The 23,063-nt window shown below is 47.2% G+C and overlaps 1 protein-coding gene across 22 annotated transcripts in view; it reads left to right on the top strand.

Moving 5' to 3' along the window:
- The window catches only part of nrxn1a (neurexin 1a), a 330,335-nt gene extending 310,913 nt beyond the window's left edge, over positions 1 to 19,422 (top strand). For 14 of the 22 annotated variants that reach the window (XM_029254386.1, XM_029254396.1, XM_029254393.1 and 11 more), the window contains 2 exons: positions 1,224 to 1,311; positions 18,681 to 19,422. In XM_029254386.1, the coding sequence (XP_029110219.1) occupies positions 1,224 to 1,311; positions 18,681 to 18,985 (393 nt within the window). In that variant the 3' untranslated portion in view covers positions 18,986 to 19,422. The remainder of the gene's footprint in view (positions 1 to 1,223; positions 1,312 to 18,680) is intronic. The other 8 variants (XM_029254388.1, XM_029254397.1, XM_029254398.1 and 5 more) reach the window with 1 other exon arrangement.
- Positions 19,423 to 23,063: the final 3,641 nt, after the last annotated feature.

Below are 23,063 nucleotides of genomic sequence, written 5' to 3' on the forward strand. Positions count from 1 at the left end.
ACAAATACAGAGAGCCAAATATTCATACATTTCAAGAACAATTCTCTTCCCCTGCATCAGATTTAGTTTGACTGCTGCATGTCCCCAACTAGCTAGATACTGTATTTGGAATTAATGCCAAATGAGATGTTATTGGGATCAAATTAAAGTTATGTATGGATCGAATTAAGTATCGAGGAAAGGGAAACAATGGTCTCGACGGTCATTTCCTTCAGACAGTTCAATACTAATCTAGCTGGGTCGGACATTCACATTTCACTTTTACTGTTCTTCGGTGTCCTTTAGTGCCCTCTGAGTCATCAGCTTTCGTTTCTTGTGGTGCTCCTTTTTAATATGCTTTTTCTTCACTTTCCTGCTCAATTTTTTTTCCAAAAATCACGATGGCCAATGTGAACTTACAGGCGAAGCAAACCTGTAACGTCTCTGTATTATTTCTGTATAGTGGCAGCAAGTGACCATTGCGGGACCGTTGCGATCTCGAATTGGAAGAAGACGGAAATAACTGAATGGAGCAACAGTGAGGAAGACCGCATCTCCTCTTCATTTTTCATTTGCGTTTTAGCCGAAACACATGACGTGAATTCTAACGAACTGGTCTTCGTTCGTTCGTTTGTTCGTCGGTTCGTTCGTTCGTTCTTCTATTCGCACATACCGAGATGGTCAAAACAGAGACTGAAGTACGACTCAAATCTTTCAAGTGAAAACTCCCGAAACGAGGAGGACAGCAGCCATTTTTCCCACTCTGAGCCATTTGATGTAAAATCCCCAGTGCCTAGGAGAGGAATATAGTCAGTCCAATATTTCAGAATATAAAAATCAATTCACGGCAAGTAAAAAATGTGCTATAGGATTAGATCATCCCAGTGGAAGCTGGTACCCAAGCAGTGTGTTTTATTGTAGCCAGGTGTGTTTATGAAGGTAGATATTTCATCGTCTTGGCCTTAAAAATCCTCAGTGTTGATTTTTCCGTTATGGAAAAGAAAAAAAAAAAAAAATGGGAGCACTGGTTTGTTTTGTTTTGTTTTTCTTTTTTGATTTTTTTTCTTTATCTTCAGCAGCTTGAACTTTCGTACTGTAACACGAGAGGCTCCGAATGGGATGTTATGTGCTGGCAAAGGTTGGGTCCCCAGTCAGGTGCACACGCAGCTGCTGCAGGTGGTACACAAGTGTAATTTTCTCTCTTTCTCTCTGTCTTCTGTTCTCACCTGCCCCCGCCTGCATAGACGACGGACGACGTGGTGGTGGCCTCAGCCGAGTGTCCGAATGACGATGAGGACATTGACCCGTGTGAGCCGAGCTCAGGTGGGTTAGGTTAGTCATCTTTTTTTACTACTCCTTTCTGCGTGTGTCGGTGTGTCCCTTTGTGTCACTTTGCGTGACAGCCGAGCAGATCGCCTCCCCGTTTTGCCCATCCCGTCCAGCGGGCTCCCAGATCTGTCTGCGGCTGCGCCCTGTTTATTCAGGTTCGCCTAGCACAGCGATGCCCCAATTTCCCAATTCCGTTATGCGCCGCTTAACGATGTTTCAGGCAACGACTGACCGCATATACGTCGATGGTGGTCCAATAAGATTGGAACGGGGCTGAAGAATTCTGATCGACTAGCGACATCGTAGCGCAACGTGTTACTCTTGTGTTGGCGGTGCTGCTGGTGTAAAGGAATCTACCGCGCTGCCAGTCGTATAAAAGTGTAGCAAGTACAGTACGTAATACTACTTGAGAGTGATAATAAACGCCTATGTTACCGCATTATGTTTACTCTACTGTACTTTTTATCCTTATATTACAGTGTATTCTTTCTACTTGTAAAAGAACTTGACTGTAAAACAGAATGCTGCGTTACACCGGCAGCAGCATCATAAATCTCATGTTTACTGTGTCTCTTGACTGCATCGAGGCTATACCATCTAGGTTTGTATAAGTACACTCTGCGATCGAGGCTATACCATCTAGGTGTGTGTGTGTATAAGTACACTCTGCAATGTTTGCACAACGACGCATTTCTGAGAACGTATCCCGTCGCTAAGCGACGCATGTCTTTATGCGCAAACCCCAAAAGCCCATCCCACATTTAAGCTTGCCATAGCAGGGTCTAAAGGAACCACTTTAGTATTTATAATGTTGGTGTGAGTTTCTGTTTTTTTTTTTTTCTTTTTTTTTGAAGCGAGTGAAGGGTCCCTGTCGTAGTTTATTAAGATCAAATATCACCCCAAGGAGTGGTAGTAGTGACTCGTCACAGCAGCAGCTGGCTCGTGAGGGCTGATTGGCTCTGACATGGCATAATACCCCCTCCCATCACTGTTACTCGTGGAAAACAAACAAGCGGGGCTTTATCGCTCGGGTCAGCCCCTGTTCGTGGAGCCCGAAAACAACACGTCTTCTCCTGGGAGCGTGCTCCTGTCACTGAGTCCTAAGGAGGTACTTGCTACTGGAAAGCAACAGTTTTTATCCGCAGTGGGGACCTGGATAGTTACTACCTCTTATTCAGTGATTATTGAAGGTCTCTTGCGCTCAAAACGGCCAGCCCCTGTTTCAAAGTGGAAAGACACTTCTGAAAAATCCCATGTCCTCCATAATAGGTTTGACATTCAGACTGTTTAGAACAGATGTGCTTGTGAATCAATTACATTTTGCTTTCACAAAGGATTTATAATTGTGCTGTGAAGTGCGGCAAGAGAATAAGATGAACGGCACGTATAAAGGTTGTTCCAAGTAGAGTATGTTAAAATGAATGCTTAGCTGATGGGCTGTTTATCCTGTTTGCTAACTGCGCTCCGCCGTGGTGTACATCAATGGCTTTCGGGTCCAGGAGCGGATGGTTTTAAGTGTGGAGACTCAGCTGGTAGGTAAGGACTAGATTGGAAAAGCTCACAGGTGACTGCTTGGCTAAAGGCCTTGGGCTGTAAAAGATAATGCTCCACTGTTGGGGCGAGAATCTAGGTTGTGAGAAATGCGTTCGCTGGCAGCCCGAAGAACAGATAGCGGCATCAGCATTGCAACGTAAAAGGCCTGACGTTGCATTCTGTTGCATTTCGATGATTTCAAAGTATTGGGAATTTTATAGGTGCGGTATCGGACTAAGAAACCGTAAATCACGGAGGCGCAAATCGGTCAGCGAGCAAGGAAAGTAAGGAATTGTGTGTTTCATGTAATAATATGGTGCGTTAACTACATTTTTATGTGCAGCTATTTGATATTGCGGTTGTTTTTATTATTATGATACCATCTGATTTATTTTCCATATTCCAAGCAGTGTTATTTTAGTGCCTGCTAACCTCATCATTTCATACCTTCACGTAGCCTAGAAGCTATTTTTTTTTTTTTTTTTGTCTTCAAGGTCTAGATTTGCTATTGCAGATGATGTGATGCTATTACAGCAACAGATACGTACTTTGGAGGATATAAACCTTCTTCTCCGGTTATGTGACAAGTTTGATGGTTATTTTCATCCGAATACTTTGTGGGGTTTTTTTTTTTTTTTTTTTTTTTTTTTTGTGCTCTCGCACATTATTTTTCACGGGCATTAATGATTAACGCATTGTTTTAATAATGTAAGATACAAGAAAATAAGTGACAGAGAAAAAGAGACCTTGTTGTTTACCCAGTTAGAGGCCGTGAGAAACTGCGCCGCAATATTTTGGCGGTAGAACGATACGAATAACGTATTGTCTATTGTGCTGATGTAGATACTCCGTAGGGAAAAATTGCAACGGGTCAGGAAGATAACTACGAAGCACCTTATGTATCTAAGGCACATAACTTTATTTTTTAATAAAAGCTTTTTGGTGTTGGATATATTTCAGACGTTTACTAAACTTGTATGTTTACCATCAGTTATGGAGGAGGAACTTAACCCTATCGTAACCGCTGACTTGGGGAGGGTTCCGCTTTTGCTGAAGGAATTGAAATAATCGAACGCCAGGTACCTGTGCCATCTGTCATTACCCCCTAATACATTAGGACTTGAACTCGTGACCCAAAGTTGAACAAGTTTAAGTACCGGGGGTGGCCCAACTACGGGATCCATGAGAAAGGTACCTAGGCCAGATTTGTACAGTGAAATGTCGCATTTGAAAAAAAATTGAAAAATTATAACTAACTTTAAATAAGAGTCGGTTTAAGGCATGAATAATAGCTATATAATACTCGTTTGGGAATTTAACCGATCAATTCTTACTGTCATTGTTACAGAAAACAAATAATAGCCTTGACATACTAGCAGGATGCTATAAATATTATTTACCTGTTACTTCCAAATGAAAAACTAGCTAGTAAAAATGGATATGTGTGGTAAGTCACTTGCTTTTTTGTAAATAATTTCCAGCGCATTCTAGTCTTTTTCCTCCCTTGTCGCTCTCTATTAGTTTGTTCTATGTGAACCAAGCCAATTATCGAATGAGAATAAAATCTCCAGTCGAGTGTGTCTCCGCTTCTTATTTTACTTAGAGGGAATTTTAAAAGCAGGAACAAATAGATTGAGAATGAGAGAAACAATTGAAGCCAGACGTAACACTGTCAGTCTCTATTGATCTCCTTGGTGGTAATAAAGGTCCCGGTAAATTAATGTACGTCTCCATATCCTGCTACTCCTTAAAGCTAAGCTTGCGACTCAAAAGCATTTGCGGAATACCGTTTCATCGAGATAGACCTGCACCTTGCATGCGTTGTGTTGCAGACGTGCCGTTTGGACAGATCGTTTCTTTCGATTTTAGGAGAAAAGCCCCGCAGTGTACAGCGGTAGACTAGGACACGGGTTGAGGCAGTGAATGGCTCCACATCCCTACTGCGGCCTGCCGTAGGGACATGAGACCCACGTGCTTCGTAAGCACAACACGCCATGACTGATGTCTGCATTGAGAAAAAAAATCAGGAAACGTGTGTGTGTTCATGTATTTATTGTTTTAAATGTATTTATTTTACATCCCTCAGTGTAGAATAATGTCCTCGCCCAAGGCAACCACACACAGACACATTGTCCCCATTCTCAACAACAACCCCAAATGTAATCAAAAGCTTGTTTTTGGCAAACGAGAATGAAAAATGGAGCGATGGCGCGTGAAGAGCTTGCTGGTGATAGAATCTCTAAAGGAGAAAGTAAGCGTCCCTCAAGGTTAACCGTCACACCATGGATCACCAGAGGCTCCTAGCGCACCCGGCACGCGGGCCGTTGAACGTATTGATTTCTCGGGTTATTTATTCCACACTTCCTTTCTCTCTTTCTTTCTCTCTTTCTTTCTTTCTTTCTTTCTTTTTTCGTATCGCTGGAACTGCAGCAGTTCTGTGGCGCGAGCAATAGTCCCTGCAGGTCCCAGATCAGATCACGCTACAGCAAATTGAATCGTCTCTTGCTCCACGGGGCCACCAGGCTGGCCACGGGGCCGTGCGGGTTTGGGTGTATGAAATTGTGGAACGGCAGCTTGGCGAGGACGTGGCAGCAGCAGGGCCTTTGTCAGGTCCTCTGTCGCACCGCTGCAGGTTAAGTGACAGGCGGGGGGCCTGGCCTGCCAGGGATCGGGCCCTGGGGGAAGGAATTAAGAGGCTTGATGCAATTTGGAGGCAGAATTAAACCCCCGGTTTTGCTACGTTCACTGGCGTGCCTTATTGAGTTATCTGGCCAGAAAAACAAAAGCGAAAACCAGGAACGGAAAGACAGCAAAAAGAGCACGAGACGGGGACATCTGGTAGCGTGGCGGTTAAGCGCTACTGCTGTTGGAAACCCAATGGTCGCGGGTTCGATCCCCACCTCCGTCTGTAGTGCCCTTGAGCAAGGTACTTGCCCTAAATTGCTCCGGTGAGATTACCCGACTGTATAAACGGGTGAGTAACTGTCAATGCCTCAACGCTGCAAGTCGCTTGTCGCTTTGGAGAAAAGCGTCAGCCGAACGTGAGAAATAAGAAGCGGTTCATTGTATTTTTTTCGGCAGAGAACGACAGCGCCTTGCGTTCTGTCGAGCGCGGCGAGGAACGCGCGTGCGTGGATGCCGAAGGCCGTTTCTCGTCGAGTTGCTCCTTGTTCCTCTCCTTCCTCCATCCCGGTTGTGATTCCACACCTGCGGAGCAGCTGCGGATGAGTGACCGCAGCGGAACCGCAACCCCCGTGGCCAAATCGAAGCACCGTCGTGAAGGGCAAGAAGGGAGGAAAGCGCTAGCCTCATCGTTGTCCTCGATCACCCACCGCCCCGTCCCCTCCCGGTTTAGCGGACCCCAGCTGTCACGCCTCAGAGTTCCTTCTCGTCGAGATGTTCCCTCGCGGGAGTTTTCGGGAAGCCTCCGGCGTTGGAGTAATGACGCTTGCGTCAGTGTCGGAGTGGTGAAACAGCAGGCAATGCTGCTTCCCGTGCCCTTCGCGCTCGTTCGAGGCGCGACTTTGAGTGCTGAGAGCAGCCCGTTTGGCACCTCGCAAGGCGTGTAGGGATGACTGTCTCACCGGCGGTGGCCCGAGCAGCGCTTAATTCCCACCCCCTGATGGTTCAGGGAGTTATTATTCATCCTCTTCAGTACTCAAATCCATTCTTGTTGCTTTTGGGCAGGTTAAGCTTAACTCTTCATTTTCCCCCCATTTCTGTAATCCTCCTGTTCCCTTTTTGCTCCTCCAGCCATGTACGTTAAGAGTTCAAAGCTTGCAAAATGTTGACATTTCCAGTAATGTATTTGCACCAGGGGGAAAAAAAAAAAAAAACATGAAAATCATCCGACAAAGCGACTAATCAGGTGGTAAATGGTGAATCGCACCTTTATGGTGGGGCCAGTGAGAGGTTTTCACCCAACGAAACAAAACCAACTAGGGTAAAATGCTGCATGGAAGGAGTATGAATAATGAAATAATGCGAGCTCGTTGGTGGGAAGTCAGTGTCCAGATATACTAGGCCATTCACTCATTCCCGGAATGCACTTTGGTTCTTTTTGCTGCGGTCCGGCTGCCTTTGTGCATATTAATGCAGCTTCCGTTTATCAGCTTTCTATTTATACTCTCGTGTTTGTATACTCTGTAAATATGTTATTTATTTATTCCGTAATTCTGTGTCAGCTGCTTGTTGTCTGTAAATACTGGAAGCGTCTAGAACCGCAGCGAACGCACGCTCGGCCAATAAAACTCGTTCTCATTGCGATTCGTCGTCTAGAAGGTTCCGTAGCAGGTTCAACGTGTAGCTCGTCCGTGTGCCTTTTTAGTGCGTCCGCCTTGTAGGTCATCGACCGCTATGTTTTTTTTCCCCCCTCATTTTTTCATACGTGTTCACCACTTACCGTTGCAAATGTTCATCCCTGACAGCTGGCGACAATCAGAATGCTAGCATGCAGCCTTGTTACCGCATCCCCGGTGATCACGGATGGGCCATTTCCTGGCATTTCACTGAGGGCAGCCGAAAAATGTAGTAATTGTGCACAGTTTAGTGCCGAAGATTAGCCAGGCATCATGGAAGCCTCATTTATTTTGTTGTATTTTAGTTTGGTTTTTTTTCTTTTTTAAGAGAAGAAACACCAAGGCGTTCAGTGGAAAGCGAGATGTAACGCTTATGTCGTCCTCTTCTACTTTAAACCCCGGGCTCCAGACAAACCCCCCTCCGACAAAACCCCCTCTTTTGAAAGACGAAGTAGGACAAAAGCTTATTAAAAAAAAAAAAGCAATGACAGGCCCCATTTTTCTGTTTTTGCACTTTAATGGCATTTAATACCATTGTAATTGGAAGAAAGATATAAATTAATGTAATACTGAAGTAATCCTAGAAAATCTTACATTCTTTCTCTGCGTTGGTTCATTTCTGAATGGCGTAGGACACAGCATCAGGTGGTAGTAAATGAAATTTAAGTTAACCTTAACACTCAATGATGTTTTTAATATTGCTTTTATTTTTCAAAGATATGTTCTTTTAATGATGCTTTTTTATAATTGTACAAATAATGTCATAATGCTGTAAACTTATACCTCAAGTATTGATGTATGCTACGGCACAATACTTACAATGCCTTCCTCATTATAGAATAAGTGTAGTACTTTACAACTCTGAGAAGTCGGTGTTCATAAAGTAGACATAATCAGAAAAATAAAAATGTCGTAAATATATATATATTTTTTTTCTCTCTCTCTCTCCCCCCTGCACTCTTAGACCCCGACATGAATTTTGGCTACTCTCAGTTCACTCTGAACATTCTTAGCACCGCTCTCTTGTGAAATCGCTGTCCAAACTCTGACGGTTGATCCCATGCGTCTGTTTATTATTCCAGGCCGCGCATGAGAGGCTTGCTCCCTTTTTCGGGAACAAGGAAACACGAAAGGCCATCGAACACGGCGTCGGCAACGGCGGGCACCCGCTCCGTCTCGAAAACGCCGCGTCTGGGTTAACTGCCAGTTGGAATTGCTTTCCGCAGGCGAGCTAAACAAACAAATGTAAACACTCGGCGTATTTTACAGCCGGATCAAGTGCGAGGAGCCGCGATCCGTGAAATGCACATTATCGCCAACCAAGAGGCAGGAAGAAAATAACTTTGGTGAAACATTGCACGTGATCAAAGGTCCTTGCTGTAGCTTCCGACCCGGGCGGCCAACCGCGTGTTCGGAGAGGGAGCCGCACAGTTAGCTGGAATTTGTCCCTAAAAAGTGAAATTTATCCGGACAGCTAAACGTTATACAAGAACGGGATATTGTTGATGATACTAGTTAAGTGAGACGTGGAAAACCAACTCTTTAAGCGGTAGTTTTCTCTTTCTTACATATCCTCGTAGAGACGGCACGAAGCTTAATTACAAGGTCAGAATCGTAACTATTAAAGTCACATAACAGTGATGCATCAGTGACTGAAAAGAAGGACAAATTGTTTATCTTAAAGCTAAATTAGGTGTAGCTACACGCGCGCGCACACACGCAACCATATGCCGGTGGCGAAGGCTTCAGCTTTTTATGTCCTAATAAATTGCATAAGATCCCATTAAACGGGGCTTATTGCTCCATATAACCCGGCGACGGCACGACGTGTTCGGCAACGTAATGACATCTTTAACTGCATCGAGTCAAGGCCCTTCCTGTCGAATCAGCATAACCTCAGCCAAAAATTCTTCGCCGGGGCTGCAGACTGAGTAATAGCCTGGCCGTTAAATCCAAATTTACTCAGGAAACTTGGGAGATAGGATCCTCTGACAATGGGACGGGGATAAAATGATGCGTCGTTCTGATTCTTCTCTCCTGTGTGCTGCAGCATTCATTTGCTGCCGAACGTCCGGTATTAGTGGGCGGGGGGTGTCCAAGGGCGAGGCGAATTGGGATTTGACCCGGTGACCCCCCGGCAGCCGGGTGCCTATTTTATAAAAAGCATCGACAACCGAAGCGTGTGGTTTGTCCGGTTTTCTAAGCGACGGGTTGTAAGCGAGCCAGTCGTAACGTTTTCCTCCGCATTTGCGAAGGTCTCCGGTTCTTCGCGGTGATGATGCCAAGCAGCGTAACAAATAAGGACTGAAATATCGACTAAAGATTGCAGGGTCAAATCACACCAGGAGCCCAGCTCTTGTACGGCTGAGAAATATATTTAAACTGGGATATATGTGTCTTTAACATTTTTAGATTCATTAAATTTTTAACCTATTGTGGGCCTTCACTGCAAAGAGAGAAGCACTTTGATTTTAATTATTCAATTCGTTTTATAGGGCACGCATCACACGGTGACATGGAGTGCTGAATAAAGGCTCGGAAGACGTATAGCAAACCTTGTATTTGTATAATATAGCATTACTAGGAAAACTTTACTAAGTATGAGAAGCTATAAATAAGCCATTAATGTAGCTATGGTGGAAGTAAGCATTTTAGTTGTAGTTGCTCATTGTTGGGAATTGTAACAGCTTTGATTCGGAGGGCCGAAAACATGACAGGTTCGAGGTGTCGTCCTCCTTATTTGTAGGGCCCGCAAAGGTAGGAATCCCAGTACTCTGGATTGATTACCATAATAACAGTTGGGGCGAATTCACGCTTATCTGAGATGTCCTTTATTCTTTTTATACGGGTGCGAATCGGACACGGAAATGAATCGCGGCAGCTATCGTGGACCTTTCCTCGGTTTCACGGGAACGGGCTTAAGGCATCGTAATGTTTAGCCTAGGACCCTTAGAGTAGTTCATGCGGTAGCCTGGCCGTTGTTGATCGGCTTCAAAATGACAAGGCTGACAGCTGGTGATTACAGCTGGATATGTAGCCGTACTGTAACACTAATCCGCGGGATTACGGAAACGTGTCGCTGAGCAAGCCAACTAAGCCCTGGTCTTCTGGAGAATTTATGGCGACATACTGCTCTCTGGACGTACCTCATGCCTGCCGAAATTTTGTTTGAGCAAATCGAAAGAGTCGCGCACGCTGATATTACGTGGGACGACCTCAACGACTGCGTGTACGCTGAGATCTCCCCTGCTGCTCCGCTCTGGATGTTTCTACCTCTAGGTGCACAGGTGGTCCCCGATTTACGACGGTTCGACGGGCGGCTTTTTTTTTTTTTTTTGGCTTTACGACGGTGAGCTGGCGATAGACGTTCGGCAGGAACCGTACTTCGAATTTGAATTTTAGATTTTTTTTTTTTCTTTTTTCCCCCCGGGCAAGCGATATGCGGAGCGATACTCTCTCGCGATGCTGCTGGGCAGCGGCAGCGATCCGCATCTCCCGGTGTGTCACGCGGAGGTGTGCGTCGGGTGCGTTAAATGCATTTTCGACTTGGGATGGATTTCGTGGAACGTCACCCCGTCGTAAATCGGGGACCACCCGTAATAAAAATGACAACGTTGTGCAAGCAGCAGCTTATTCGCTTCTTTCGTTAGCTGGCAGCAGTAAGCAGGCTCTGGCTGAGCGTGCCGGTTTTCCGGAAGCGCAGCGTTTCGAGCTCTTAAGGTTCCTCCTCGGTTTGCCGTACGTTTCTATAGACAGTAGCCTCTCGCGAAACGGTTGTTGCAAAGAGTATTAGTTTCCGCAATACCTGTTAAAAGTTTATGTACCTGTGTGCCGCTTGGGCAATAATTATGTGGGACAGAATGGATGGAAGAGTGAAGGTAAAGCAACGCACGATTGCCCCACGTTTCCGGAAATAGCCGCAGAAGGGCTGTGAAAACATGTTAGCTGAGTGCTGCTCAGACTCGATAGACGAATTCCTCGTGGAAAAACAAGTATCCAGCAAGTGTACGCAAACATCTCGTCGTTACTATGCATGTATGTATGTGGTGCAAGAGGACATGGGTTCGATCCCCGCTCGGTCTCTGCGGAGTTTGCATGTTTTCCCTATATCTGGGTGCTCTGGTTTCCTCCCGCACTCCAAAGACATGCTGTTCCGGCTCACCCGGAGCGTGTGAGTGAGTGACGGAGAGAGAGTGCGTGTGTGCGTTCCACCGATGTGTGGACGAGCGACCCGGCGTAAGTAGCGTATCTAGCGGTGTAAGTCACCGCGGCGAATGAAGTCTGTGGGCTGATAACACTACATAGAGTTTGTTGGAAGTCGCTTTGGAGAAAATTCTGATGAATAAATAAATGTAAATGTAGACCAGAAGTGAAGGTGAGCTGCAATCTAGCCAGACAAGGGTGACGGCTCAGTCCCTTTTATTTGCCCGGCGTTCCTCCCTCCTGCGCGTCCAGCATATCTCGTAATTTTACCGTGTTCCTCGGTTGCCTCACGATCCATCACTTGAAGGCATGAGACTCATCAATCAGCGTGTCTTTCCCGTGACAGTAATTAACATGTGTTGCTCTGGTTTTAATGGGCCATGTTCAACACCCCACTTTGAGAATGAGAAGAAAGAGATGTCCTGATACTTTAGGCTGAAATGAGTCACTACTCATACTAGTGTTTTTTCTTTGAATACACACACACACACACACACACACACACTTTCAGAACCTCTTGTCCCATACGGGGCCACGGGGAACCGGAGCCTAACCCGGTAACACAGGGCGTAAGGCCGGAGGGGGAGGGGACGCACCCGGGACGGGACGCCGGGCCGTCGCAAGGCACCCCAAGCGGGACTCGAACCCCAGACCCACCGGAGAGCAGGACTGCGGTCCGACCCACTGCCCCCCCGCCTCTTTGAATACATTGATATTTAATTTAAATGAATGGCCAGATATCGAGTTAAATTTAAATGAAAATAATATGACAACGCAGTTGGTAGTATAAAGGTCAGAGCGACCTGCTTCCACTTAGAGGACCCTGGTATGAGTTCCGACTCCCTCTCTTGTAAGTGCTGTCAGTAATATATTTTTGTCTTGGGAGAATGGCTTAAGGTGAATGGAAAAATGTACACGGTAAATGTAAAATGAGAAGTTTTGTGATAAATGGAGTCGATTTGCCGTGCAGCGTTACACCACGTGACCCTGATAATATCCCTACGGAAGAGCGATCTCTCAGTGTGGTGCCCATTCATTATGGTCAAAGTAGTAGCGTTTGCTCCACCCCCTCTGTCTTTGCTTCAAACTAGTCTTATCACTTGAGATTGCCAAATAAATGCCAAAGATGAGAGTGGCTTGAAGGGCTTTAAAATATTTCTTTCAGTCCCCGCAGATGCTGCCTAATCCCAAATCTCTTAATGTCTCTTTAAAGACTTGTAGGGGGTGCAAGCCTGGACGGCAGGAGGGGAAGGGTTACAAGTGACCCTTCCTCCGCCTGTATCCCCTCGAAAGCGAGCCTGACTCGTGGGTTATGGGCATTTCAAGCCATGTGCACCAAGTACCCCGGTACGCGCAATCTGGATTCATTCTCCTTTGTGGCATCTCAGGGCATTCGCGCAGTGAGACAATTAATTGCAGAGACTTTTTTTCCCTCCCCCCATAGTTTCATTTGAAAACCAACAGCGGAGAAGTTTTGAAACAGGCACTCGTGTGACGATAACATATTCGGTTGTATCTATTATGGATGCGTCTCTTATGATATTGTTGTTTGGTTCATCCGATATTCTCACTGCTGTCGTGCTGAAATCCCAGCCTCGCTCCACATCCCCCGCAAAGGAAATGACTTGCAACTAAATGACTGAAACATTAACTGGGGTCCCTATGAATAAAACAGCAGGTTTTTTTTTTTTTTTTTTCTTCTCCCCCCTTTCCCAACGGAGGTCAGGAAGCGACACGGTAACGTGACTCCTGCCTGTGGAGAGGGAGAGGTTATTTTGGCAGTTTCACCGAAGTTTCTACGTCCGCTTTACCCCCCGAAAGAGACCCGCTTGTCCGCCATTTTTTTCTTACCCTCGTGTCCGCTCGAGGCGCACCTCGGCCCGCGGTCCGTTCTTCAAGGCGCTCGTCTCCGGCACCGACCCTCCCGGTTATGTCAGCTCTCGTTTGGAGCGATGGAGCATCAACGAGTGGTCATCGGGGCCTCCTCCTGTGAGGACGGGTTGCAACACGGTGAAGCCCAAACTGCTACGTTCTGCAACCTGCATCATTCCGGAGCGACACTCTCCGATCCCCGGTATACGCATGCATATCGGTTTGCCCGTCTCACTTGCGATGTCGCTTATCAGCCTGGTGTGCTTACCAATCCACGTTCCCCTCTTTACCCGGTCTGTACCCGGCCCTTGAGTGAACGTCCGATGAGCAGACAGGAGAGCGCACCCGTGGAAGAGCATTGCCGTTGTAGCCTTTATAAAAGCACATTCCCCGAAATCAGACCCGAACTGCTTCGTCAAGTCATCCAAGCCGTACGAAATCAACGGTGAAACTGTAAATGAAGTAATCGCGATCCGGCGAAATTTCAACGACCGCCTGTCCCGAGCGGGGTCGCGGTGAGCCGGAGCCTATCCCGCAGCCGGGCGAATGTACCGCAGCGGTCGCAGAGCAAGCGCTTTGCTCAAGGGCACCGCAGCCGGAGGCGGAGATCGAGAAGGCGACCTTCGGAGCCAAAGGCGGCCGCTCCGACCGCGACGCCACCGGCCGCCCATTAATCGCAGTCCTTCTAGGTAGAAACAACGAAGCAATTAGTGAATATTTGAGCGACTCGAACGTGTAAAATGTGATTTGAGTTGTCTGGGGATCGTTGCGACCGACTGACTCCAAGTAAAGCCAATGTATGGTAATTGCCTCGGACAAAGACGGACATATCTTCCGCCGCACAATAGACGCTAGAGCTTTAATCCTTTAAGTAGCCCCATAATTCCCTGGCCTTCTTCAACTTTGAAATTAATTTCCTGAAGTAGCAACAATTATAGCTCTTATCTCTGAGGTATCCCCTCCACACACACACGCACACACGCACACACACACACGCACACACGCCTTTTATTCTTCTTTTTCCTGTAACACCTGTATCGATGCCGTTGTCAGATATCCCAGAGAAACACTTAATGAACAATCCCGGATGGATCGAGAACACGACAGGCCCAACCGGGGTAGAAAAATGACACTGGATGTGAATTACCTTAAGAGCTTTAGAGCGTTGAACTACGAATTAAGTTTCCTGTCTGAGCGTAGCAAGGATGTGTTAAATCATGCGCTGCGCTGCTTCCCTATGCAGCTGCTTACCAACCGTGACAATGTCCTTTGTCATGTCCTGCCCATTTGTTACGATGGTATACACCTCAAGCCACATTGCTGTCATCATGTGCAGTGAATAAGCATGCGGACGTGCCGGTTCACCTGTAGCGACATTTGCGCGTGAACTAACGCTGAACGTATCGACGGATAAAATACGGAACCGTTCGCGTAATGCGGTACGACGCTACCGGTAAAAATAGCGTCTTATCCGATTATGAAATTGACGGAGTCAACCGACCGCTCGCAAAATAATTGTTTTACGTTGCCGTAACATGCTGTAATGTCATTAATTCCAGTAGAAGTTTACGACAAATTTAAATGCCGTTCAAATGCTTGATTTTTATTTTTTACGACCGGTGTGACAAGAGCAGTGACCTGCGGTTAATGGGTGAGGAGCGCTCCTTGGCAGTTGCGCTCTCACTCGCTCGTTAAAGAACAGCCAGGCTTCAATGTGCACTTCGGTCGCGGAGCAGCTGCGCTCGCCCATCCGAGCGCTACGATTAGATCGCTGGCGAAAGTGAAAGGCGGGTTAATTCGAGGGAAGATTTGGCCGCCGCGGCGGCCCGGTGACCTCGTTGGGCGTTCCGCGCTTCTCGGGAGCTCGAGTCCCCGTCGAACGTTGTTTTTTCCAAGCCTTTGCCGTTGTCCCCGATCGGCATTCCGCCCGCGAGGGCCCGCGCTCTGCCCGGCCGTCTGCGGCCGTAGCGGGTCCCGTCACGGGCTGGGAAAATGCGCGGCGGCGGGTCGTAGCCGTTCCCGGTGGCGGTTCCCCTCGTCCTTGAACATCTACCGGCGTCGCCGACGTATACCCGACCGGGGTGGAAGAAGTGGGTCATAAAACCGCGAAAGACACATTGACCGTTTCGGCGTTCGTTCGCTCCCGCGGGACAGGTGGGCAGGGCTTCCGCGTAGCGCGGGGGCCTCGCTGTTCGGTGGCGAGAGCAGACGGGAACTTAAGCGACCTCGTGAGAGATACCTACAATTTGAGGCGCAAAGGATGAGGTAAAAGCGAAGCGCAACGTGAACGGGATGTTCTCACTTCCGTAGTACCTCACGAAATCCGAGTTTTACGCAGCTGCTCGTGTGATGAACGTCGGTTCATGTGGTGGAAAGGAAGAAACCAGGTGCGCTTAAGGATCGCACGTCTGCATCTAAGCCGCGTCTCTTCCTGCTCACGTAATGAACGCGTTGTATTTTCTATGAGACGTACGTCGCTTTAGAGGGAAACGTCCGCTACGTGAATGTAAATAGGGTGCTGAATGCTGAGACGTAGTCGCATCCTGCCGGCGAAGTACGCGTTTCAGCAAAGTCGATGTTATCCAACTATTTCGACATTCTCGTGACGCCTTTATACCGTCGAGCATGCGTACGCCGTTCAAACCGCGATCGACAATGCATTCGCGCGTCTCCTGGCTTTTCTGTCCTTGCATGATCTAGATGCGTTTTGCCATCGAGGAATTTCTGCATTGGGTAGATATTTTCGTGTATTCATTTAGCTACCGTTTTTTTCCTCTAACGCCGCCGGCGCTGTTAATCTACCTACAATTATTTACCCATTTGTACAGCTGGGTAATTTTTTTTACTGGAGCAATTTAGGGTAAGTACCTTGCTCAAGGGTACTGCAGCTAGAGGTGAGATTTGAACCTGCGACCTTTAGGTCCCAAGGCGGCGGCTCTAACCGCTACCAGCTGTCCCCTTTTATTGCGTATTTGCTCACGCGCAAGCCACCGGTCGGGAGTCGTATTTTCAGTAAACCTAGTTTCTCGCCTGTTCTTGGACCGTTCTTCCGTGTGGACCGCAGAAGGATTCTTATCTTCATAATTTCATATTTGAAATCAGATTGAGAAGCTTTCAGATTCCATATTCCCCAGTCTTTCTATTTTCAGTAGAAGTGATGCACAAATCGAGATGAGCCTCTCTCTTTCCCAATGGGAACGGAGGAGTTTAATGGGGTCTCCTGGAAGTCAAAGAGAACATAAATGCCAGGAGTTTCTGTGTGCTGACCGTTGTAGAAATTTGAAGAAAGTGCCACGGGCTAAATCTGGGGACCGGGGGAGTCTGTATCTGAGAAGAACATTAGTCAGGAGAATGTTGAAGGGGGTTGTGGAGAGCTATCGGAGCTGATGGGGAGAGAGATTACAATTTGGACAGCAGTAGTATATAATGGAGGCTCTCTGATATGTAATCAGTTTCTCATTCAAGGAGCAAATGGATCCAGAACCCATTCTTGTCAGATATTAATGCCATTATCAAACATTTAGAGTTCATTAAAGAGGCTTTATTGGATTCATTAAATTGGAATAAAAATAGGGCCACATGTTAGGCCTCCTCCCTTCCCGGCATCGGCATTGTAATTATGTTGAGGCTGCATCTTCAATTATCCTACAAATCATTCAAGTGTCACCATTGTACGGGGAAGTGCTCCGATTACCATATTAGAGCAGGCCTTATTTTGTTTCGCTCAACGGCCGCGCTCCGCTCCTCTCCGTCGCTGTGGGCACACGAGTGAGGACCGGGCGCCCTTCGGCGTCTGTCTTTTTGCGCCGCGTTTGAGACGGTGCGCGGCTGCTAGATGAGTGAGATGATTGAAAGTTCTGCTCGCCGATGTCATTTTTTGACCATCCGGCACAAATTAAGTAGCGTTTGCTTAAAATGTCATTATATCGCGCTCTTTTTTTTTTTTTTTTTTTTTTTTTATGTGGCTCATCTGCGGAAGAGCGGACGCCGGAACAAGGGATGTTAGGAACACCATACAGTAACATTCCTAAATATATATTTACGGGCGGTCCCCGATGGTTCGACTTTACCACGGTGAGCTGGTGATAGACATTGAGTAGAAACCATAGTTCCCCCCCCCCCCGGGCAAGCGATGTGCGGTGCGATGGTCTCGCGCGATGCTCGCCCGCTGATGTGCGTATTAGGCGCGTTAAATGCATTTTCAACTCACGGTGGGTTTCGCGGTACGTGACCCCATCGTAAATCGGGGACCGCCTGTAGGAAGCTCTTCTTTACATGTCTTTCACGCTTGTGTTTCGCAGTGCTTGTTATCCATTGTTTTTTCACGAACAGGCGTAGATATGTTTGTATTTATTTACATTTTCGTACAGTGAAACATTATCTTTACTGTATGTATACAGTACTGCGCAAAAGTTTTAGGCACTCGGTTGGGGGGGGAAAAAAGCGGTAAAGCGAGAATGCTTCCAGAAATAACGCTCTTAATTTTAATAAGATTCCTACAAAGTTTAGTAAGCATCCATCGTCGGCAACCGCTTGTCCTGAGCGAGCTCGCGACGGGTTTGGCCGGGTCCCGCTTGAGGCGCCTTGTGGCAGACTGCGACAGGCAGCGTCCTGGGTGCGTCCCTTCCCTCTGCGGCCTTGCGCCCTTCTGTTTCCGGGTTAAGCCGCGGTTTTCCGTGGCCCCGCCGGGGACAAGCGGTCTCAGACTCTGCGTGCGTGTACTTTCTTCCTTTAGCAACATACAAAACCCTTCCTGTAATCCTGTAAGTGTTTGCGAAAGGAATGCTTGAAAATGGGGGGGGGGGGGGTGCGGTGGCGCAGTGGGTTGGACCACGGTCCTGCTCTCCGGTGGGTCTGGGGTTCGAGTCCCGCTTGGGGTGCCTTGTGATGGACTGGCGTCCCGTCCTGGGTGTGTCCCCTCCCCCTCCAGCCTTGCGCCCTGTGTTGCCGGGTTAGGCTCCGGTTCCCCGTGACCCTGTATGGGACAAGCGGTTCTGAAAATGTGTGTGTGTGTGTGTGTGTGTGTGTGCTTGAAAATGTCAAGTATGCTCTTTCCCATCGACACTCATGCAGAAGGCATTAAATAACCGTCTAAAACAAATGTTTTTGTGAAACAGATCTAAGTGCCCGAGACTTTTGCGCAGTACTGTATATACGCACACGTTTGTATGTATGTATGCATGCAGTATGTGAAAATACAAAGCTTCAAGAACGGTGTAAATTTGTTTTTTGAAATTGCCTCCCCCATTACAGTGCAGCGTTCTGAGGATGGACAGTATATGTAAAAGATTGCTTTGTATTTTACCGAAGGTTCGCATGTGTAGCTTCACTTGAAACGTTTGAGAAGGTCTAGTTTGGAGTTCAGCCAAGAGAGAAGAGCGTAGCACGCTTTCGTTACAGCAGTAGGGATGGTGTCGGTACGAGCCGTACAGTAACCGGTCTGCCTCTCTGTTTTTGCCGAAACAGCCAGCCCCACAGGTTCCGGAGGAAGGAGCTTCTCGGGTCCTTCGGAAGTGATCCGGGAGTCGAGCAGCACCACGGGCATGGTGGTGGGCATCGTTGCGGCTGCCGCGCTCTGCATCCTCATTCTTCTGTACGCCATGTACAAGTACCGCAACCGCGACGAGGGCTCTTACCACGTGGACGAGAGTCGCAACTACATCAGCAACTCGGCGCAGTCCAACGGCACCGTGGTGAAGGAGAAGCCAGCCAATAGTGCCAAGAGCTCCAGCAAGAACAAGAAGAACAAAGACAAGGAATACTACGTGTGAACCTGTACTCCAAATGCCTTTGCAGGACCACAGACTCAAAGGAAAGGCGAAGAGAAGAGCCACATATGTACATGAATGACACATAAACTAAGAAAATTTAAAAAGAAAAAAAAAAAAACACAAAAACATTTAGTCTTCAATTTATTAAAGACGTGGTATACTGAAAAACAACGTGAAATAAAGGAACGATTTTTATTGAAGCACATTACCCTATAAGTTGAAAGGTAACCCTAAAAACAACGTAAAGACTGAGATAAACGCGAAGAAAAGAGATCCGCCAACAAGGAACGGACCGAAGCGGAAAGGAAAAAACCCGTCGATAAAAGAAGGATATAACTCTCGCGTACTTGAAGAGCGGAACTACCACTCAATCGTCCAACTAGCAGGATATTGACATGTCACTCTCTCGTTTCTGGGAAACAGGTGGGGGGGTGGGGGTGGGGGTGGGGAGAGGAGAGGAGATCCATGGGGGGGGGGGTGGATATACAATCTCACAGAACTGTCAGTGTTTTCATTTACGTTGCCTGTGTGTTTGTGTTGCCGGGACATTTTCTACAGGTGCAAGGAAAAGATTTAAAAAACAATGCATAAAACAAGGAGACAAATACGGATCGCCAAACATTCGCGACGCAGACGAAACGGAAAGGACCCTGCGGTGGGGTGGAGCGGGGACGAGAGCCGGAGATGCTACCTTACGTTTGAGGAATCAGCCAAAGCATTTGCACTTTCTAAAGGCGCCGTCGGCGGTCGTAAGGCAGACCGAGCGGCGTGGAAGGTGCGAAGAGAGGGAAACGCTCGCTCGTTCCGGAGAGGAAATGGGTCAACGGGCGCGTTGTCCGGAGGAACGTACGTGGCCTTAGCCGGAAGGTCAGCGCGCGTTCCGGGAAGGACGTCTGTAAGCGGCAAATTTGCAAAACTCCATGCACGCAAAGTATCTTAATACATACGTTTATATGCGGTACAAACACATCTATATGTGCTTTCTGGACTGTGACAAGTGGTGTTTTATAGCCTGTTGTATAGATGATGCAAAACTATATCTGCTCTTCAACCATTTTTAGTAAGAAAAAAAGGGGGAGGGGAAAAAAAAGCGAGAAAATGAAGAAAAAAAAAAAAAAAACTAAATTAAATGTTATTAAGTGTTGCTAGATATAGATTTTATGATGACATCTGCAATTACGTTTTTAGTTGCGTTAATTTCCCCCTTCTTAAAACATGTATCCCTCCTGAATTTTTTTATACAGCCATCGATTCATAATTCATGTAATCAACGTCCTTGCGGTAGGCTGACTTTGCAGTTGCTGAATGATGGCGGGGGCAGGAAATAACACACCGGAAGGTACAAAAGTGACTCGGTGTCCGCCCGTTAACCCCCGACTCCTAATGAACTCCAGGCCCTAGATGAGAATGCAGGTATTATTCAAGTGGTGATGTTATTGCTGTATGTATATGGACCCTAATGCTTGAACCGATGAAACCAAGAAGCAATCCCTTGAAATGGGAGAAGTGACCATTTCAATATTTCTGTGTATTATTGTCAGATATTAATCTCTTTTGCTTTTTTGGAGAGCTGTATTCAGAACCACTGAGGGGAAATGTAAACCAACCTGAGCTATAGATAATAACAATAACAATATTTTTTTTTTTAACCCGTGGAATTCTTTTCTACAGTAATTTTTGTTCATTGTGATGATTCTTTATTGACCTCAACGTAAAATTTATTATTAAAAAATAGTTTTGAAAAATTAAATGAATAAATAAAATATTAACTACATGAATTTAAGCGTACCATGAAATTATTAGCAAGATGTGTGGAAGCGTTCCGACGTGTCTGTATGCTGAGGACAAACGTGTTTCTAATTCTGGAGTGTTATCATTGGTTTTGCGTTTTTGCTTACGTTTATACGGTATGTTTCGCATACGTGCAAGAATTTCCAAATGAAACTGAAATTATTTTTGCTGGTGTGGGACTTTAAAAAAAAAAAAAAAAAAAAAAAGTCGAAATATCTTTTTCCATTCTTTCCTATCAATATTTCATTCTCCTGGTTTTGTTTTCACAGCGTCCTTGGTCTTTGGACATTTTAAATGTAGTCGTTAGTAAATGCAGTACAGTGAAAATAAAAAATGGAGTCAGAAAGAGGCAGTTACTACCATGTTGAAATGTACACCCCCTGCTTTTATCTGCATGTCATTGTTTATGGCACATATTCTCCAGCAATAAAGTCCTGCTGTAATGTATCTTTCGTGCAGAACACAAAGGGAATACATTAGGGCTCGTAGCGAGGAGTTCTTCAAGCTGAGGAGACAACTCCCCTTCTCTACCTCCTGGGAGAGATAGAGATGTAGACTCTGCGGCAGACAGGAAGGAGGAATTTGAAATGAGCTCCTAGGCTGCGCTCCGCGGGTGGCCGAGAGGCTTTGCGGCCAAGCGCGGAGCACGAGGGTCATCGCACCCGTACGGACACCCCTTGCGGCCTTCCGTCGCCGCACGCGTAATGTAGGTGACGTATGTTACGTTACATTTCTTCATTTTGCTTACGCTTTTCTCGAACCTGCGACCCCTGGGTCCAAAGGTAGCAGCTCTAACCCCTGTGACTCCAGCGGTGCGAGTATGAGTGCGTGCAGCAGTACGGCAAGAGCAGTTCTGCAGGTTTAGGCAACGCTGCCAGAAACATACAAACAGGTTGGGGGGGAAAAAAGAGAAATATATGAAGGTATAAAATTTGTTTCTAGTCTATCTATATAAGGGGGGCGCGGTGGCGCAGTGGGTTGGACCGGGTCCCGCTCTTCAGTGGGTCTGGGGTTCGAGTCCCGCTTGGGGTGCCTTGCGACGGACCGGCGTCCCGTCCTTCTCGGGTGCGTCCCCTCCCCCTCCGGCCTTACTCCCTGTGTTGCTGGGTAGGCTCCGGTTCCCCGTGACCCCGTATGGGATGAGCGGTTCTGAAAATGTGTGTGTGTGTATCTATATACTTCCTTTGTTTATTGTCACGAGGGGGCGCGGCGGCGCAGCGGGCTCGGGCCGGGTCCCGCTCTCCGGCGGGTCTGGGGTTCGAGTGCCGCTTGGGGCGCCTTGCGACGGACCGGCGTCCCGTCCTTCTCGGGTGCGTGCCCTCCGCCTCCGGCCTTACGCCCCGTGTTGCCGGGTTAGGCTCCGGCTCCCCGCGACCCCGCTCGGGACAAGCGTTTTCGGACTGTGCGTGCGCGTGTGTGTGTGTGGACCATTCCAGCCTATGCTTAGTGCCCTTAGTTCTGTACAAAATAGTGGTATCTGAGTAGAGATGCAAGTTTTTTTGGCCTCTGATTAATTATAAGTAATCTTTATTTTCCAGGATAGCTGTTTGCAAAGTTCTGCGCTCGCAGAAACACTGAAGAGGAGAAGCTGCGCAATACTTTCGTAATTAGTTTCACATTTCGCTTTTCTCTCTTTCTCTCCGAGATATTGATATACCAGCTTTACCCGTTATTAACGCAGATATAATTCCTCCTTTCCATTTAATTCATGTCAATTAGAATCATTAATATGACAGGAAGTGACTCGCCAAAGCAGACGCTAATGGAGCAATACGAAATGGAAAAAGACAGAAAGGACTGGACTATGAGGCAGATATTTACAGTGAAACAATCAATTAGCAGTAAAACGCTGATATATTATTATAGTCATTCTTTTCTCAGACGCCACACACACATACATTTTCGGAACCGCTCGTCCCATACGGGGTCGCGGGGAGCCGGAGCCTAACCCGGCAACACGGGGCGTAAGGCCGGAGGGGGAGGGGACGCACCCGGGAAGGACGGGACGCCGGTCCGTCGCAAGGCACCCCAAGCGGGACTCGAACCCCAGACCCATTGGAGAGCGGGACCCGGTCCGACCCGCTGCGCCCCCCTGAGTATAACATAAGAGAGGAAAAAAAAAAACACTGGAAAAATATGTACCGTGAAGAAGCTGTTCAGCATATTCCTCGTGGACCAGCAGCTGCCTTTCCTAACCGCGGCTCCCGGTATTTTTGAATAAACAGACGTTTGTGCGTTTACCGGCATCTTAGGAAGCACGAGTGACAACGGTCCGGTTTTGCGATAA

This window comes from Scleropages formosus, chromosome 8, assembly GCF_900964775.1.
Source record: "Scleropages formosus chromosome 8, fSclFor1.1, whole genome shotgun sequence".
Taxonomy (NCBI): Eukaryota; Metazoa; Chordata; class Actinopteri; order Osteoglossiformes; family Osteoglossidae; genus Scleropages; species Scleropages formosus.